Source organism: Pagrus major, chromosome 12 (genome assembly GCF_040436345.1).
Source record: "Pagrus major chromosome 12, Pma_NU_1.0".
In the NCBI taxonomy this organism is placed as follows: Eukaryota; Metazoa; Chordata; class Actinopteri; order Spariformes; family Sparidae; genus Pagrus; species Pagrus major.
The window spans coordinates 22,019,266-22,039,520 of record NC_133226.1 but is presented as its reverse complement, the minus strand read 5'-3'; the positions used below and the strand labels follow the sequence as shown (position 1 = coordinate 22,039,520).

Genomic DNA, 20,255 nt, shown 5'->3' with positions numbered 1-20,255 from the left:
GACTGATTTCAAACACTTTTCTGTTTTAGAGGCATGCAAGTGGAGACCTGAAATAAAATAAACACTTTCAAGCTGCAGTAGTTTGACTTTATAAAACACTGCTCTGTGGCCACACGCTGTAGATATTATGCTCTAATGTGTTGCGAATGAAGCGAAAAACATTTCTTGAAGCCCGTCATCAGCCAAATATTAAATGCCACTTAAATTACAAACATTTCTGCAGGGCAATAATACAAACATTTACTCACTTTAAATACTAATTCATCAAATTAATTACTGTATGTAAAATGTGTTTTTATTAGGGATGGTACTGATTTCGGACATTGGTCTGACACTGACAAATAGCTGGATCGGTATCATTGACGCGGATCTATTCAATACAATCTGTTACTGTTCTGAGTTTTGTACAACAATTAGGCAAACACTTGTGAGAACTAGAAAAAAAAAAAAGAATCCCTAGTTTCTATCCCATTCACTACAAAATACTGAACGAACACTTTTGGACTGTGTTGTATTTCAAATCTCTAAATGTCTCATCCTGACACTTGCCCGAAACTTGCCCGAAACAGAAAATCCCTCTCAGTGTATATGTCAACTTTTATTGTTGTCGAATAATAAAGATGCTATCATGTGGTTTCATGCCTCAATGATAGATCCATCTTCATACTGCATGGTAAGATTCTGCATACAAGGTTAAAAATAGCATTGACCTGTGATCCTTTTCCAACTTTTTGCACTAGTTAGTACTGCCCTTGATAATTTTAGCCACAAATCGTGCCTTCTTTCTCACTCCCCTGCAGATGACACACATTACAAAATAATGTGCACTTAAATCTTACGAAAAATAACTGAAAACCCTTAAAACGGACATTTTCTTTTCGACTACAGACAAAATTATAAGGCTGGAGTTAACCTCACAGCTGCATTGTGATCACTGTCGTAAAATCAAGAGAACTAAGGAAAAGTGAGGCCAGACAGGATAAGGAGGGAAAATTGAGGTCCTTCCTTCCTTACCGGCAAAAGCTTTCCTCACTAGAGCCCATCACATCCCGGCAAAAAGGAAATGTCTCTTCAGGCACTAGTCAACACTTTATAAATGGGTAGAGGGGTTAAATTTTTATCTTTTTACATTCGCCGCAGGTATTAGCAAGGTCACTCTGTTCCAAACCTTGTGCAGATGCCCCCGTTTCAGACACACCTCTGCTGCATGAATCATGATGTGAAAGATAAAGGGATACATCAAAAATCTCTACACACACTGCACCGCTCTACTGGGTTTCATTCAAAATGGATATTTGATATAAAAGTATCTCGGCCTAGGTCATTTAGACTTGCTCATCCTGTCAGACCAAAGGTGAAACAAGTTCTGCTAACTGAGAGGTGTAAACCATTAAAAACACATTTTGTCACATTATCATACCCTCTCAGAGAGAAAAAACACTCCTTATTCAGAGGGAATAAAAACACAAGCTTCTTGTATATATTAAAAGTCAAGTTTTCTCGATTCCAACATGAATATTTGTTTGTACTTACTTACTGTAAGATATGAATCAGTGCATTATCGAATTTATAAGGATCCTTAAAGTGAAGATCTTTTGATAATTAATTATTGCTGGTAATTTACAACGTAAAACAAGTTCAAAGCATTCAATGCACTCTGTGCCCTCGGGTACTCTGCAAGAACAAACTAGCTGCACTGTAACAACAAATGACTTTAACAGCACAATCAGGCTTGTTTATCCAACTTCTTTTTACGTAGAATAATTAGTAAAGGGTAGTGCACTCATTCAAAGCAGCACCTGATAACACGATAGTCCATTGAAGGTGAAAAAGTCAACATTTTAATCAGGGGGGTGAAAATTAGCTGTTTAAAGCGTAAAACAGTCAATCAGTCTGAGGTCTTACAGTTTTCTGAATTGAAGCAAGCAAAGCTGCAGTCACAATAGAGGAGGTGTATATCTGTCAATGTCCAGAGAGAGGAATTCATCTGTGCTCATGTGATCCAGACACCCACTCCTCTATCTACAGGCAGAATGAAACAATATACTTAACCGTTTTATTTTCAAATCAGCAAGGCTCTCCTCTTTCCTAATTTGTCCAGCTGTTAGAGATCCCTTGTTACTGGAAACTGGATAAAAACTGGGTGTAACTTGGACGCACAAAAAATTTTAAACCTGCTCTGGTAGTTTGTATTCTCCAAGTCTTCACTGCAGGATTTGCTACCGACCTACAAACTTAAATCACAAAATCCTCACACAATGCATTTCACAATTCCAAGGGGATCACTCTCTGCTGACTTTACACATTCCCCATAACAAGAACACAGTTTTTTTTTTTAAATATGGGAGCACACCCAAAATGCAGTCCTAGTGACAGTAAAACCAACTAAGTAATGAGCTTGTTATCGCATGTATTCTTCCTCTTTTCTAATGGTAATGTGTGGCTGTAGAAATTTAAAACCTAAGTAACATTTTCAACCACAGTCCATTCTTCAGCCATTATTGTATGGACAACTGTGAAAAGCCGAGAATACTTGGGGCCAGGCCTGACAGGTATTAGTGATGCATGTGCAGTTACCGGTCAGTTATGCCAAGAGGTAAATACTTACAACAATGTGGACTGTGCAGTTGCTGTTTTCAGCAGTATTTTTGTTTTTTTTACTAAAATAGTATTAACTCATTACTTACTTACAATTACTTTTATTATTTTTAGACACATATAGTCTCAAATGTAGAGTTTATTGGATTTCAAAACTGCACAACAATCTGCTTTCCATTCTCCATTATAGACTACATTAATGTATAAACTCCGGTGTTGTTGGTAGTTGCTACTCTGAGGAAAATGGAAAGCAATCCTTTTTTCTTTGCGACAGCATCACCTATATTAAAAACACTGGGCCCGGTAGTTGTCCGTTTCCACTTTAAATAAGATGATTAACAAATATAAAACTGAGGTATGAACTGATTTTTGTTTGGGACTTTTGGACATGTATACATGTATAAAAATACATAAATCTTTTCAGTGTATATATCTAAAGGGATCTGTATTAAATAATGTCAAAAGGGCAGGTGTAATAAGCTATGTCTTCAGTCTTCAGCTTCTACCGAATAAGAGTTTAATCCACAAAACTACTACACAACAGCTTCGATGCTGAAATTACATCACCTTCTCGCCTCCTTCAAACCAGTGAGAGGAGCACTAAACAAACAGCATGAGAAGATGAGAAATCTCTCCAGTGAAATAATCAAAGCTGATCCAACTGTTTGGCAGAAAACTGTATTCCTGTAGTATGCCATCTTTCACAGAGAGAAGCGGATTAGGAAAATATGTTTTCAAGGCCTTTGAGTAAATAGAAAATGTCGGTTGGCAAAAATCTCATATTGAATTGATACCTTGATGCTTTACAGTTCTGGAGGCAATTGAGTTTGGTGACATTTGGGTCATATCCCTGCTGTTGGCAGATGATGATGTAATCCTATCAAACTTCTCTCTGATGCACTTATGAATGGTGTCCGGCCAAGTGTGACACTGTCATTGTTGCACTCCTTGAGAATTCCTCTTCTCAGAACCAGTTTAAGCGACAGCTGGTGTGTGTTTATCTCTACTTGCTGCAACTGAAACCAGTCATACATTTGGATTGTAAGAGTTTTTTACTTCAAAACATGTCCTTGAGAACTATTTCATCCTTGGTTACTCACAAACATCATGATAATCCTTCTGAATATAACTTTTTTTCAAGTCATTTTTCATTGCTTTGAACTCAGATGTTTTCTCTAGGTTTGTGGAAGACTTTGAGCAATTATTTTTTACTATATCTGTTTATAAAAAGTTTGAAAAGCTAGAGCACATAATGAATAAACCACATCTAAAAAGCTTAAAAAGAAAACTTGCAAAAAAGGGTTTGCTGGAGACTTGGATGTTTTACTTCTTGAAGTCAAGAAGTAAAACGTGCTTTTGATTTGGCTTACATTACTCTTTAGGGTCATTAAAGGACCAGTGTGTAGGATTTAGTGTCATATAGTGGTTTGGTTACAGATTGAAAAACTAAAAAACTTTCTACAACCAGTGTTTGGTTTCTCCGTTCTGTGCTGCTGTAGAAACATGGCGGTGCAACATGGCGGACTCAGTGGAAGATGACCCGCTCCCTCTGTAGATATAAAAGGATTGTTCTAAGGTAACAAACACAGTTCTTAATTTTCAGGTGCTTATACACTAATGAAAGCATAATTATGAGTATTATATTCCATTCTTGCCAATAGATCTTCCTAAAACCAACATACTAGACCTTTAAGGGGTATACATTTTCCATTGGTAAATAATTAATGTAGAGAAATGCTTTTGTACCTGCAGCCAATGCCTTACTGAACAAAGCTCGATCAAGATGATGTACTTCACTCATGTATGACCCTTTAAACTTTGGAATGAGTGGGTGAGAGTAGGAGCACTTTGTCGTGATCTTCATAGGCGTTTGTATTCTTTGATACTTTTGTTCTATGAATCCATATCGTTGTGAGGTTTAAAACTTTGAAATGCTACATCTCCTGTCTGCACAACAAATTTACCCTTGGGTACTAATAAAGAAACCTTGAACATTAAGTAGCATCCCTGTATTGTTAAAGTGATAAATGGTCATCGGTTTGTGGCCATTAATGTGATAAGGATTAACATAAACCATTCTTCTCCCTCAGCTGTCAACAACTGCAAATAAATCTTGTAGCTGTTGCAAATGAGGGAAACAACTTGTGAAGGTGAGTGAGTTTGGGTGAAAGAGGGGAGAGTGGTTAAGTGATCTGATGAGGGACTTGTGTGTTTTGTTACTTGTTACTGTAATAATGTATAGTTACCTACAGTGAGATTACACTGTAAATTTCTAGGCTGCTTTAATCTACTCAAACCGGCCAATTAAGACCATAGAGAGTACACTGAAGCTCTTCTTTTATACATTATGATATCTTTATCATGGGTGTGCCAAGCCTGGAGACTATGATTTACCATTGCATGGGAAATTAAGAACACATAAATCATGAAGAAGGCAACTGTTATCGTAACAACTCTCCAAACCCCAAAGGAAAACACACAAATATGGTGCTGTTTTCCCATGCATGCATTCATCTGGCGGTCTAAAACATCATAAATACTTGTGAGAACCTAAAATAGGAAGACCACACATTAATTACCTGTGAGACCGCCCCCCAGACTCCTCCTTCGAACATGTTTTCCATCATCAGAGAGATGTCGTCTAAATTTGAGAGCAGGACTTAATCCATGAGTCAAATCGGGGTTACTGGACTTCCTGAGGGATGTGGAGGGAGGGTAGAGGATGTTGTCCAACTAGAGGAAAAGACAGAAAACAATTGGTTAAAAAATACATTTAATGTTACAAGAGGTTGTTGTTGTAACCATATAAGGAAGAGCATAACTTGTCCGTTGTTTGGTTCAAAAGAAAGACGACAAGAAAGCAAAAATTTCAGCTTTTAAATAATACATGATCAGCACAAAGCTATAACAAAACTGACAAACACTGCATAAATATGAAAGTGAGCTACATTTTGGTTGTGACTAAGTAGTACCAAGTAGTGACTGGTTGAGCCAGTTTGCCAACTGGTTTCCTAATAAATACAAAACATTTTGTATTTATTAGGAAGCCAGTTGGCAAACTGTTCACTACATACAGTAAACACTTAAGGAGGTGTTTTCTCTGGATATTTTCCGCCTTCTCAGACAGACAATGTTATTACAGTGAGGAAATGACACACTTGCTCACTCTTTTCTGGAAATTCAAATGAATCTCATGTCAGTAATTGCATGAATGACAAACACAAAGGAAGCTGGTTTCATAAAGATGACTAGAGAGGAGGAGAGTGGTTCCTGCTTGTACTTTCTGCAGGAAATGCACCGTGTTTTTCCAAGAGCTGATGCAGCTTCATTAACCATGCTATACTTACATAAACCAGGTCTAAATCGACAAGATATGGACTTAGTCTGTGTTATTTGGTCAGTGGATATGTTTTAAATGGTGCAGAGAGGAATAGTACACACTGAAACAGCTACAGGGAGGTGGAAAGGGCTTCAGGTATTTTTTCTGTTTTTCATGACTAGCACACCTCCAAGTTATCAATGTAAACAACTATACCTTGCTGTGTGGCACGCAATCAAGTGGAAAAAAAACTCAAACCGTGCCAGAGTGGCAGTCATTAGATTCTTACATTTTCTGATGGAGAGAAGAAAGCCGAGTGGTTTGATGTTATTTGGTTTGAGAAAGGTCTTATTTTGCCCAGAATTCACATTGAAGTTATCCTACTTGAGCTTAATCTAATCTGTGCAACAGATTAAATTAACCGTCTATCTGCTGCTGCTCAACAATGTGCGCTAAAGTTGTCATCACACATTTTTAAAGCTGTATTTTCTTTCTATTTTAAGTAAAGAAGTTACTAAATGGACTCAATAAGTTTCAAGTTAAAAATCTGTGTTTCTCCAATGCTCTTTGGCAGATACAGGATGTCAGGAGGGGCTGCGAGCCGAGCTGCCACTAACGTTGGCTAGCTCAGCTTGTTTCTAGGAGCTTTGATTGTTTTTAGGTCAGGATTCCTTCACTGAACCAAATTATCACAGAGGGCTAGGCTCCTCTTCTCCAAAATAAACAGATGCGGTAATCCAAAAACGGGCAAGAACACTGAATAAAGCAAAGTAGAGCTGCCACTAACGTTAGCTCAGCTTGTTTCTCTGATAAAATACGATCAAGACGTCAAATGAATGAAATCCTAATCATAATCTACATCTAAAAAGGTGACAGTGATGTAACTTGAAACCGTAAGAAAGTAGTTGGCTTCAACGTTTTAATATCGATAATCAAAGTCAATCTCCAAAGTGAAAATCTCAGCAAGCATTAATTCACAAGGGCTTTTCAGGAAGGGGATATGATGTACAGAACTATGAGAAATAAAGCTGCAGATGCATAAACCTCAAGGGAGGACTCAAATGATCTAGGAGGGGGATTCCCAGGGTGTTTCACCAAATGTTCAGCTCATGGCTGAGCACAAAATCCAATTTATGAATCAGATTCTTAATACTTTTACATAGACCACACCCATGTCTGTTTTGGCTTTTCAGTGAGAAACAGCACAGTCTTATCAACGGGCCAGTACTCCAAACTTTCATGACAGTACTCAGAATATTATAATAGAGACGGATAGAGCAGTAGAAAAGATAAATTGTTTGTACAATCCTATGAAAAGTAAGTACACAACTGTCTACATCGAGGAATATGGATGGTTAGATACAAGAATACTACATTACACAGCACAACCGGCTGCCCCACACTATTTTCAGGAGATAATGACCTAGCAAGAATCTCTGACCGCATAACAATGCCCGGCGGTGAGGAAGGGGCCCTCCCTGAGAATACAAGGATACACAAGGCTCAGAGCATTCTGTGGAAGGAAATACCCTCTGCTTCTCTATGGGATGATTCATGACCCCCACGACTATAAAGGCCAACTAAGACCAATTCTTTGGAGGGTGACCTGACCTCTCAATGAATGCAGAAATGTAGCACAAGAGTGATACAGCACAGAATGAGGACAAACAGTATGTACGTTTTCAGAGGAAAGTCAAGTGCAGGAATTTTGGAAATTTTCCACAATCTCAAAATAGAAATTGTAAGTTAAGATTGTTCAAAGTTGTTTGAGGTAAATGTCACTGAAATATCAGGTCTCTGCAAATAAATGTTCAACTCAACTACTGCTACAACTACAATACTTATTTTTCAGTTCTGTTAAAAGGGTTTTGCTTATGCTACTATAAAATATCTCTACTATAAGTACATATGTCATGATAAATACAGTTTCCACCTTGAATACGAAAAACAGAGTTCTGCAACCCTTGTGCAATAAATGAAAGCAATGCTTTTCTAAATGTTTCTGCAGCAATACAGAATTTTATGCAATGAATTTGATCTTCAGTCATTAGTTCTAAAAATAATAACTTGAGTTCTTAAAGTCATGGGGCAAATGATTCTGTTACAAAAGAGCTCTTGATGCTGATATGCTGCAGCTTCGCATAAGTGTTATTCACTATTTGCGTGAGACTTACAATACCATTAACTAGAGGAAGAGATACCACTGTGCATATCTTCAATCCTCTGAACTGTAGCAGTGGTACTGAGAAACACACATGAAGAGAGGACAAGAAACGGAGTCTGGTGGAGCATGCAATATCTCTCAGCAATGTCTAAACACAGACATCAACTCTATTTATATTGAGGTGGCATATACATGGCCCCGTGTCATGTAGAACAGACCGTCTGAATGTACTGTATGTGTTCACGGAAGACATTTGTTTTATTATATAACCTCGTTCTGTGGTGAGAGTACAATAAAAAAGAAGGCAGAATGGGAATTTTCCATCTGTTCTGAACAGTGTAAGACAGCCCAACCAGAAAAATGTTCAAAGTGAGAAGGAAGTGAACTAATACCAGTCATTTCCTCAGTAGTAACTTTTAAACAGAGCACTTTGTGCAACATTACAAGAGGCCCCTTCAACTGAATTTGTTAAAACTGTATTTCATTTCAAGGAATTCATTGTCTGGGCACAATTCAGCCTTTCTTGCAGCTAACATGCTTATGCTTAATAAAAACAAACTGAGTCACACACCCACCACCTAATATTTAGCCAATAATCACAGTTGAGGATGAGAGCAAGAGCTGCGATATGCAAATGTTCATTTGCACTTTTGTTTCAAATCATTTTTGTTAAATTGCAGTTTTCAGTAATTATTATTTGTTAATTTAATCATAACTCAACAAGCTGCCTTGACAGGAACCAACTCCATCATCTTTCAACCAGAGGTGCAACTGTATGCCCTAATGTGAATATTCAGTACAGTAGAAAATTAGCAATTTTCCATTTAGTCATGCAGTTCATTGTATTGTATTCATATGGAATTCAATGACTAGGAAATTGTGCAAAAGCTTGTAGCTGATCTGTTGTGCAACCACTGAGTTCCTCTTTTAATGCTGTCCCAATAACAAAAAAACAACAGCAGAGACATATCAGGATTGTGTGTTGCACCAGTCATTACTACATTGACTATTGGTTGTATGTCCTTTTTCAGATGTTTTCAGAAAGTGCAATCATAAAACAACTGATTTATTGAATTAGGTTGCACAATTAAAACTTAAGAATTTAGCAAGTTAAACCAATAATGTGTAAACTGGTTATTAGGAAATATCTGTCGCGCTATCCATCAAAAATGAGTTTTGGAGTTAAAAGATATATAAAACTTAAACTATGCTGTACTTATTTATATATGCACAGAGAAATGTTTTAGTATGAATGAAGTTAAGAATGTATGGGAAAATCTGCATTATTATGCTATGTATTTTCATTATCTGCTGACATATGCCGACATATTCAAATGTCTTGTTTCTCTGACCATGACTCCAAAATCCAAAGTAATGTGGAGAGGACCAAGAAAATCAGCAAATATTTACATTTGGCAAGCTGGAAACAGGATTTTTTAAGCAAAAATGCCACAACACCTGTCAATAGGTTCACATTCTAACTCATGACTACTATTACTACATTAGTACTTGAGTACTCATTACTCATGGGTTGGACCACATCCTTCTTCAAACTCGACCTTCGTTTTGATCTTAACTACACACCTATAAAAGTTTAATGACTTGTCTTGTGAGTAAGTTCAGTTAGCTAAGCAACAATTACAACTGGCGTGAAGTTTGAACTCTCAAACAGCTGTTGCAACTCTCTCAAGGTGTTTAAAGGCAAATATATTCAGATGAATCCAAATGAAATAAGGAATGGACAGATTGTTATGTAATTTTAAAGCAAACCAATAACAACCAAGCAATGCCTTTATAAGCAGCTTAGAGTTACACTGTGAATCAATCAGTGGTAAACTGTGGCATCATCAAATCGCATTGTTTAGAGCCAGAAGCCTCAGGACAGGCTATGATGACCTTAACGCGTCAACACTGTGGACCATGACAAGGAGTTGTGTAGATCTATTAAATGACTGTCACATTTCAACACTACATAAGGAAGTTACAGACTCATTTCATAAAAGTATTTCTTCATATATTTCAGCTTCCGTTGCCTTTCATCATCTTTCCTTCAAGACATTTTCAGAGACATTATCTGCAGTGTTTTCATTTGAGGCCTTTTGAATACCTGTACCATTGACGTACACAAGGAGAAGTAATGTTTATGTTTTGTTGGTTGTTTTACAGGCAGATAAGATCGTGTTAACTATCACCATCAGACGACTTTCAACTCATAAAAAGGAAGTAAGATAATCAGCTATCGTGCTATCTGTGCGCTCGGTCAAAGTCTGAAGTTTAGGCGTGCAACATTTTATAGTCTGACATTTGCTTTTCACTTGACTATGCAAACATGAAATATCAATTAATCAATATTTTAAAAACTGAAAAACAGGGCGACCTGAGGAGCAGTATGTGATACAGAAAAAGTTTTTTTTAACCACTGGCAGAGACAATTGGGCATATCCTTACTGCCTGTTTATATAGAACAATCTGACAATAATAAACCCGACACACAACAGCCTTGTAATCCTTGGAACCTTTTGCCTTCATCCTTCTCGGTCGATGCAACAAAAACAGAAATTTGAGCCAACTGTGGAGGGCTGCCAGAGCTGGCTAGAGTTTCATTTGATATTTGGTTGGCTGAGCTTATCAGCCAATTATAAATGATCAGCCTGGAAATCAGTAAACCCATATTTCCTGTTCATGCATATCTGAATTTAAGCAACTTATAAGCTGACAGCAAGTTCAGTTATGAGAGGATATAAGTCAAATTTCTGCTGGTCCAAAACATCTGCAGTGGTTTTAAGAGTGGGTGTCAGCCCTTTAAATGCCTATTTGATTACATGTAGAGCGCAGCAGTAAGCCAATTTCAGTTTGCTCACTGTGTGCACACAGCGGGTAGCACGCACGTTGCAGTTTTGGCAGCAGCCAGCGCCCTTTCACCTACCATTCCTCTCTCCCTGCAGCCGAGAGCCACGCACAGCTCCTGAGAGCAAGATCAAACCTGACCTGCCCCTCCTTCCTCCATCCTCTTTTCCACCCTGAGCCTCACACACAGTGGACAGTACCAACAAGCCTTTGTTGTCAAAGCAAAGAACAGACGGCAAACAAGTGAAACAAAGGAGGTCGGCTGCACAACACACAGTCAGTTGTGTTTACCAACTGAGGGATGAGGCAAACTTAGACTGAATGAAATGTGTCACAGACAGACTTTATTTCTGTTAGTGTTTTTTTTGTTTATTTGCCATTACCGCATCCCCCTTACTATTGAGACTACTGAGTCTAATGTTTACAAGAGCACTCTTTAACTTTGATTTTACATAAGATTGCACAATGTGGCATCCTGATCCCCCTGTGGTCTACAACACAATGTTAACCACAGTATCTGTTTAGCTTGACATTTGACACCATACCACCGCCTTTTAATATTTCCTGTCTCTCCAAAATGCTTAAAAATAAAGCATTTTACTCATCACTAATACTCTACCTTAAAATACATTAAAGGTGATGCCAAAATAGTGTGCAAACAGTAACCTATTTAAACATCCAGCAGTTACGGGGCAACATTAGCATTTGGAGTCATGTCTCTGGGCACCTTTTATGTAAGTCCAATGTTCACACTCTTTACCAACTAGTGAGGGAAGTCTGTCTGTCTGTCTCTGTAGCTGCAAAATGCTCTACTATGTTCACCAGCTTTTCTCTATCATTGTCTGTCTGCTGTTTGGTGATGAGCAGGTAGTGTACAGTAGGTGTTTAGAGCTTTTTCGCTCAACACATTTGCCTGCTGTGGTCATAAACAACACTATAAGAGTGGTGAATGTGAACCAAAACTGTAAAGGTGCAGCCTGACAGAAAAACAATCAGCTGAAACTCACTATGAAGCTCTGTAAAAGCCAAGGGGAGCTGCAGAATTGATTATAGTGACATTAATAAGATAACTTCAGGCTGTCAGTGAACCACCAAATGTTGCAATACAAGGCTGTTATTAAAGAATCAAAGGAAATAAGAAAAAGGAAAAAGCCAGGAACAGAAAAAAGGGAATCAGATAATGTGCAAGAGGAGTATGAGGTATGAACGGGTCAATATCATATTGTTCACGATAGTATCAAGACAGTTTATTGTATATATCAGTCATTTTCTTATTAAACTGGAACAGTTAAGAAAACACAAGATACTCTGTTGCATTGGTGGTGGCAATGTTTCTGCTCTGCTGGTCGCTGTGGTTTTTGTTTTTCAATTATGCCACTGTTATTTTCATTTTCATTTTCTTAACTTAGCTTTCTCAGTATAGCTAGCTGGCTTACTTTGTCTTAAGCTTCTGAGGCTGAACACAGCTTAGTTAGAGATAACAATCTCAGTGGTTTACAGAATAGGTGCTGCAGAATAACTGCTAACATTACATCCTGGCGACTGGGCTGAGTAAATGCAGAGAGTCACCACACCATCATTGCCCAGAGGGAACAGTTCCAGCAGACTGTGGATAAGACCGAGAGCAAACACTCAGGGGTTTTACTCCTACTGTCGACCTTTACCAGCCAAGACTACAAAGACTAAATACACTGGAGGCAGAGGAAAGACACTCGGCTACAGAGAGGAGATGCTTTACTACACCGGTACATACACAAACATACACAGCTACCCAAACAAGCTGACAAACAAAAGGACAGAGCAGCAGGAAGAGTTGAATATATCCTCCACAGGCAAATGCAAGGATGAAAGGGCCAAAAAATGCAAGGCAGCACACAGGGACATTGTCCCCAAGGTCGAGTGATAAATACTCTGATAGTCCAAGCCAAGGAAAACTCTGTAGTGTTCACATGTGGTCTACGCTACCAGACCACTAGGCTTGGCTGTGAAAACAACAAAAGTGCAAGAACATCAACACCAATCTCAATGTTTTTCCTGCTACTTTTGTCAGCAATAATTACAACACCTGATGGTACACTTCACTAACAAGCATGTTTCTGCATTACAAAGGGTGCAGAGCGTTGAGTCATGATTTCCACATTATAAAAACAAACCTAAAGCAGTTGTACAAAGAGAAAATTAGCAAATGTATTCACACCTCAGGATATCAATTCTCTTTGAAGGATCTGTGGGGAAGTGCCGTTTATCATTTCACTCAGATGGATGAAAGGAAGCTTTAACAAGAGGGAACACAATGTTGTTAGTGTCTTTCAGTGGTTGCTAAGACACAAGGAGTATGCGTTTACAGTTAAAAAGGAAGAGAGATCCCATACATCAAGAAGCATTGCACCTTACCTCTTTCCAGTCATCGCTCTCCCTGCCATTGTTTCTATATCATATCCTTTTTGACTAGAATAACATGTTGGGTAATAATGAAGTCATGCTTTTCACACACACAAATTCACACACACTGCATTGTTTAAAACAGCTTCAAGAATTTCCCCTCTTCTATCAGTTAGGTTTGGTTTTCATCGAGAAACAAACAAGGGTTTATGGATCTCACTACATCATGTTTGTTATTCTGCCATCTAACACAGTGAAATGTCATCAAGCAACCAGGCAATTCAACCTAAGTTGTTATTTTTCCCCATTTTAGTTTGTCCAATATTGCTCTTTTCTGAAGATAAAGATAAACTTCAAGCCATATGTACAGAAATATAAATGCAGTTGTTGTCAAATGATGTCAAGTTTGCACAAGAATAAAGGGACTAACGATAATAAAGATAAACCAGACTATTCAGAAAAGCTACCCATTCCCCATTAAGTACACTTTGTCAGAATTGCTTGTCGGACAGCCAAATAAATTTAATATAGGGCTGTGGCTAATGGTTATTTCATTTTATCATTATTAATTGATTCATCTGTTTACTCTATAAAATGTGAAAAGAAACTAAAAAAAAAAAAAAAAATGCTTATCACAATTTCCCAGATTTAAAGTGAAGTCTTCAGATTGCTTCTTTTGTCCAACTAACAGTCTAAAACAAAAAGACACTTCATATACCATCATGCATGACCAAGAGAAGCAGCAAATCCTCACATTTAAGAAGCTGAAAGAAGAAAATGTTTGACATCATTGCTTAAAAGATAACAACTGGCAATTAATCTTCTTTTGATCCATTTTCTTTCAATTGAGTACATGACTAATTGCTGCACTTGGTGGTAAAAGCTACATGTAACCAGCAAATAAAAAAGCATCTTCACCAGTTGATAGTTATGTTGAGGACATGGAAATAACAGTATTGTTCTTGTGTTGCAGAGTAGAGTGAGATGGCCCTAGTATTGTTAAGTATGATGAGAAAAGATTTAAGATCAGACTATATATTTTGTACCAACATAACCTTGTTTGGCAGCATAGCTAACATACTTGTTTGTATTTACAAACATTACGTTTTCACTGTTACAACAAAAAAGGCTTTTAGGAGGACTAATCAGTGTTTTTGGCAAATGTAACGATTACCCAAGTAATGAGTTTGGCTCAATTTGATGTAGTGTGAAGCTCACCAAATCCAATAACTATCAGCGCTACTAGAGTTTAGGTGCATCCATGACTGGCTTCCACGCAGTGATACAACACAAACTAATGCAGTTAGCTCATGATTTGCTCCTTGGCCTTGGACATAATACTCTCCAGGTAGTAAGTAGGTTGGCTGGACATTGTAACAATTGTAGCTAACATTAGAGCAGACAAACAAACACACTTTTTAATCAATTTACACTTTTGTTCTTGTGTTTTTGGTTTTGGAAAGCCTAAGCTTGACAGGCCTGCCGTGCCTAGTTGTTTGCTAAGCTATGATTGGACAATCACTGTTTAGCAACCGGTCAGTCGATTGAAGAAATGTATATGGAGCGGGACTGTTGTTGCGGTTCCTGTAAACACTGAAAACCGTGACATTTCCTCTTTAGTAGCCTACATGACCCCTCAAACAAACCCATGGTGTGATTATATAATGTGATGGTCCTTACATGCAATGCTTTCATCTCTGTAAGATAGGGAACATGTTGATCACTGTTTTTCTCAGGGTCAACTGCAGTAAAGCAAACTATGTTCTGGCCGACCTTGCCACCCAACATCTGTCTTCTTCAACTTTCCCCGAATTCCAGTCAGGCCTGAATTTCTCTTCCCTTGCTCTCTGAACTGAGGATCTTAATGTTTACTTGTGAGGAAACCAGAACACTTTAAAGTCTCTCAGGTCAAATCCAAACAACTTTATGTGATCAAAACTCTCCACAGGGTACTCCACATTTCAGTCAGGCGATGGACACTTGATTTTCTCTTACACTAACATAGTCCATTTATTAGCTAAATAAAATCTTTGGCGTTCGGTATTTGAATTCTTCTGCTGTCTCATGGGAATTCAGTTTCCTGTGTTGACATGAGCTAAAGTCAAGAAAATACAGCAGCTCTTTCCTTCTCCAATTTCATGTGATTGACCATGTTAAGATTCATTATCTTCAGCATGTCAAGAATTAAATCATGTACTATATCTTGAAGTAAATCATCTTTTCCTGCAATTTAGCAGTGTGCCTTAGAGACTTAATGTATGCATTCCATGAAATCTGCTGTACTGATAGTCCTCAGGCAAGAACAACTGATTACATTCTGATCATGATGAGCATCTGGGTTTTCCGCCATGAAAAATACAAGAAGAATTCAAGTAATAAAATGACCAAAGACAGTCCCTTAAGAGCTATGAGGCTGCATGGCCACTAGGGTTGTTCTGTGTCTGACTCAGTAATGATAATGAGACAAACACTTTTTTATAACAGCAATCAGATTTGAGCCTAACTAGTGTAAACAGCTGTTTTGCAATAAGAAAGTTAGAGAGAGATATTTCAGCAACATCTGTAACAGGAATATTTTTTAAGGAAAGAGTGAATGTGTATTAAAATTGTTTTGTTCCAGTGGCTATCGCTTAGATGAATAAGTCATAGCAACATTTCCACAGGTGCTTTAGAAGCCAAGTTTACCGAGTTACTTTTTCAACAGAATTTTACTTTATTTATTTTAGTGGCTTTTTATTTTCGTGTTTTGTTATTGTTAATTCTCTCTTCAGTCCTGATTAGTGGAGAAACGGGTGCTTTCATCATGTTTTATTGTCTTTATCTATTGTCAGTGTTGTTTTCAAATGTGTACCAAGGTGGATGCCTCGTCTTCTACTACAAAGCAAATCCACTGGTACAAATAAAGTAACTTGAACCTGAACCTGAAACAATGTGTGGCTGGAAGTCAGTAAATACATTTGATTTATTGCATCTTTATCTATTAACTTGTATTGTATAGCTCTATATGTTTCTGGTCTTGGGCATTTAGTTTAAAGTGTTCATTACCTTTCAGTTTGTGACACTTGCCAATGTTGTTTCTGATTATTGTGCTCAAACTTTCTTTATTAGGAGAGGCCATTTCTGGGTGGTTCACTCACGGATGGATCCGGTTATGCAATTGTGTTTGCTCTTTGCCGATTGATGTTTGGACTTCCCCTGTATGTATGAAATGCTATTTCAGCTATTTTGATTGCGTTGATTATGACTTCGAGCTGAAACATGTTTGTTTTCTGCCACAAAGAAAAGGAAGATTGTTTCTCTGTGACCGCCGGGGCTGAGCTGTGCTGTGCTTTTGATTTGGCACATCAGCTTCTTACCACTTCCATACTGCAGGCTGTATTTTAATTACAGCTTGAAGTTTTAACATACCCACACAGTGCTAACCCTGTAGATCTACACTTAACTTTAAAGCCCACTATTTAACATTAAATTAAGCGCTATAAGAATATTGAAAATAGGCACAATTTCAAGTGCAACAGATTGATCATCAATGAAAATAATCCTTAGTTGCAGTCTGAATTTCATGTCAACTTGTGTTTTACTGTATCGTCATCAGCCTCCACTTATGGGTGCCCGCAGGAGGAAATGTCGTTGCTGACAAACATTAATAAAAGCTTATAACTGCTTACAACTACATTATAATGGTAATGGTAAAAAATATTTTATCTCATATTGATTAGGTTGAAACCACTTAAGTATGGATCGGTGCCTTTAAGATTAATTAGAGTTAACCATAAAATATTTTCTCTTTTTGTCTCCTTTACACACTCCAAATTAGGATATAAATGTACTCACAGCACGACCAAATTTAAAAATATGACAGAATTTATGGTGACGTATATCTATCAATGTTCATTCAGAAGGAATAAAACACAAAAAGCAACTCAATATCACTTTACATACAAACTAAGATGAAATAAAATACATTACAGAAAGTTTAAATGAACCCTTCTTCTTAATCTAATCAGCAACTGTTGGACTCTCTTACCTTGCGCCCCTCCGAAGATGTGCGGTGGCCGACAGGTAAATTCCGACCGAGAGACATTTTGTTTTAGTAACAACAAATTTAAGCTCCTGTATCACCTCGACCGCACAGTCATCACAGACAGTGCTGATTAAACCCAGACGTGCACGCATACAAAGGACAGGAAAGAAGAGTCAAAAAGCAAAGATGGATCCTGGAAAGAGTCCCTCCAACACAGGAGTGAAAAGAGTCTAAACCAGATTGTGTTAATCCTCTTAGCCACAAAGCATACAGTGACACTGGACATCCCTCTAATCACCCTGACTGGCTGCCTGCTTAAATAACTGGCTGCTTATTTAGTGGCACGCCACAGGAACAAAACCGCTGCACAGACACCGAGTTAAACATTGTCAAACAGAAGCAAATATTTATACACAAGTAAGCACTGATGCAATATGCGAGAGTTGCCCCTCCAACTTCAGGGAACAGGCGCTCATAGAATAAACCAAAGGATTACATCAGATTTGGACAGACGATAGAAAGGCTTGACTTGACTAATTCAAATAAGGGATTAAATTGAGAAATTACTCAATAATCTTAGTCGAATCACCAAGTTCCCATCGTTTTTCTCCAATAAAGATAAAATGAGCATTGGCATCATTGTGTGCAACCTGAGTCATTGTTTTCTTAAATTAAGCACAACACTGCTCCACCTAGCTGCAACCACAGCTCACCTTCAGTAGTTTGCTTTAGGTGTTAAAATGACTTGTCTATTCTTGTTCCTAAAATACTCTGTCCTTAGTTTAAATGCAGCATAAACATCTGAACATCATCAACACAGCTCAAACAATAGTAGTCATAGTCAAGATTTTTAAACTGATCAATGTCCATTTCTTGACATTCAAACACTCTTCTATATCAATAAAACCATGAACTTCTTTCTGCATCTGGCACAGCAATCCGTTGCATAAGATGAGCAAACACAGCCAAGATCAGTGATCACATCTAACCCTGAAACTGCTCAAAATGTTCAGTGGGATACTCTGGTACAGTGTAAAACTGATCTTATCCTAAAAGGTTACTCAAGCAATTCAGTACTGCACTTCTATATGAATTAGGGGACTTGGAATAAGTACGTTTTAAAATGAATGGTCAAAATTAAAGCAGCAGAGGCTGAAACATACTCACTTTTAGCCCCTAGTGTAAGCCAAGCCCTAAATGTGCCACACTTTCCATAATCTAATCCATCAATACACTACATAGCATCCTCCACTTAAAGTGTGAAAGACCAAGTGGATGTTGGATACCTCGGTCATGGTGATTCAACCGTTGGCCAGCTGCTGCCTTGAAAACAATTCTTGCAAGAATCACTTTGCTTCAGCCTGCCAGATTCCTTCCAACAATGACACATATTAGGATTTGGTGGTTTGGCTCTGGCCTGTGATGCTCAAACTGCTGATCTCCTACATACTATTATCACTTCACAGGCTGTGTATATATTATTCAAAGCTTGTGCAGGAGAGCTTGACAGGTATAGGGAGTTTAGTTCATAAACAGAGTTGTTAGGGTTGTAGATTAATCATTGGGTCTCGAAGAGTTAAATTAATTAATTGTCTAATTCTCAGGTCATCAAATACTGGCATTGTCCCAAATGGCACTTGATTTTACTATATAAACTGACCGAAAAGCACATTTTAAACACATTTTAAGCAAGACTTGCTAACATTTCACCATTGTTTATATATAAGACATCCTGTCTTATAATTTGTCACAATAAAACGCCCCATAAAATAGCTTAAGATTGCTTTTTTTAATCCCAGATGACATTAGCTGTCTGTCAGAAGGCAGAATGGCAGAGGGCTTTAAGATTTTTAAAACTTTTTGTTGCTTTTTTGCTTTTTGCCATGGAGGTCTGGAAAGTTATCTGGTTTGACATTTTGTGACTATAATGTCTAATAATTCCCAAACTTTGTAATACCCTCATTATACTTTCATTTCATTTGATAAAAATGGATGAATAGATTCAATAAATGTGTTTATCTTACATTTTAATTCTTAAAAAGGGCTTTTAGGCTCAAATTTGCAAACAATTTTAATAGGTGGCGGGTTGTGGTATTGGTGGGTATGGCGGTATTGTAAAGTGTGAATCTAACTGGTCTAGTCCATGCTTGGCTGTACTTCTATCAGCCTCCATTTATTTAAATAAAATACAATTTATCTTCATCATACAGACGTTTTTAAACAAACAACTCTCTCCAGGAGCTGTTCCTGTGTGCTTAACACCGCCAGAGCAAATGAACACATCTTTCATGTGACAAATGAGTGTCCTGCTAACCTAAACAGAGCTGCACCAATTCAACAAACCTTTCTGGTTGTTTTAATCCTCCAGTTAATGCAGTTTGCTGAGTGCCAAGTGTCACACATGGTTGGTTCCCATTTGAACAAACTCATTACTCACAGCAGAGAACTGTGCCAGTTTGTTCAAAACAAACTGCTCACGAGGGAAGTGCTGAGAAAGAGATTTCATTTCATCAGAGTCATTTTCTGTTTGGTTTTTGTATCTCTGTACGTGGGTTGATTGCTTGTTTTTACAGCCTTCTAACACTATTGAGCTGGCTTTTAGAGAAGTAATTTGTTATTTGGCTGGTGCACTCCTGTTGTAAATGATCTGACTGCTCCATACAGTGCGTCATTCAGTGCAATTCACACGCATGGACAAACATAGGGTTGAATCTATCAGTCGACAGCAGCTGCCTGTTGGTTCACACATGAACAGATGTGTGATACATTTTTAAGGCACAACAAACAAGTTGTGAACACAACACTGCAAAATGATCGTTAGAAGCTTGTTAGAAAAACTGCTTACTTAAACATCCAGACGACAAAGAGCAACATTTTCATTGATTTGGAGTTGTGTTTTTGGTCACCTGATAAACGTTAGT

General features: G+C 37.8%; 1 protein-coding gene across 4 annotated transcripts in view; it reads right to left on the bottom strand.

Moving 5' to 3' along the window:
• The window catches only part of mast4 (microtubule associated serine/threonine kinase family member 4), a 109,006-nt gene that overhangs the window by 81,402 nt on the left and 7,349 nt on the right, over positions 1 to 20,255 (bottom strand). For 3 of the 4 annotated variants that reach the window (XM_073478400.1, XM_073478402.1, XM_073478401.1), the window contains exon 2: positions 5,178 to 5,331. In XM_073478400.1, the coding sequence (XP_073334501.1) occupies positions 5,178 to 5,331 (154 nt within the window). Of the gene's footprint in view, positions 1 to 5,177; positions 5,332 to 17,337; positions 17,610 to 20,255 lie in introns of those variants that run through there. The other variant, XM_073478403.1, reaches the window with a different exon arrangement.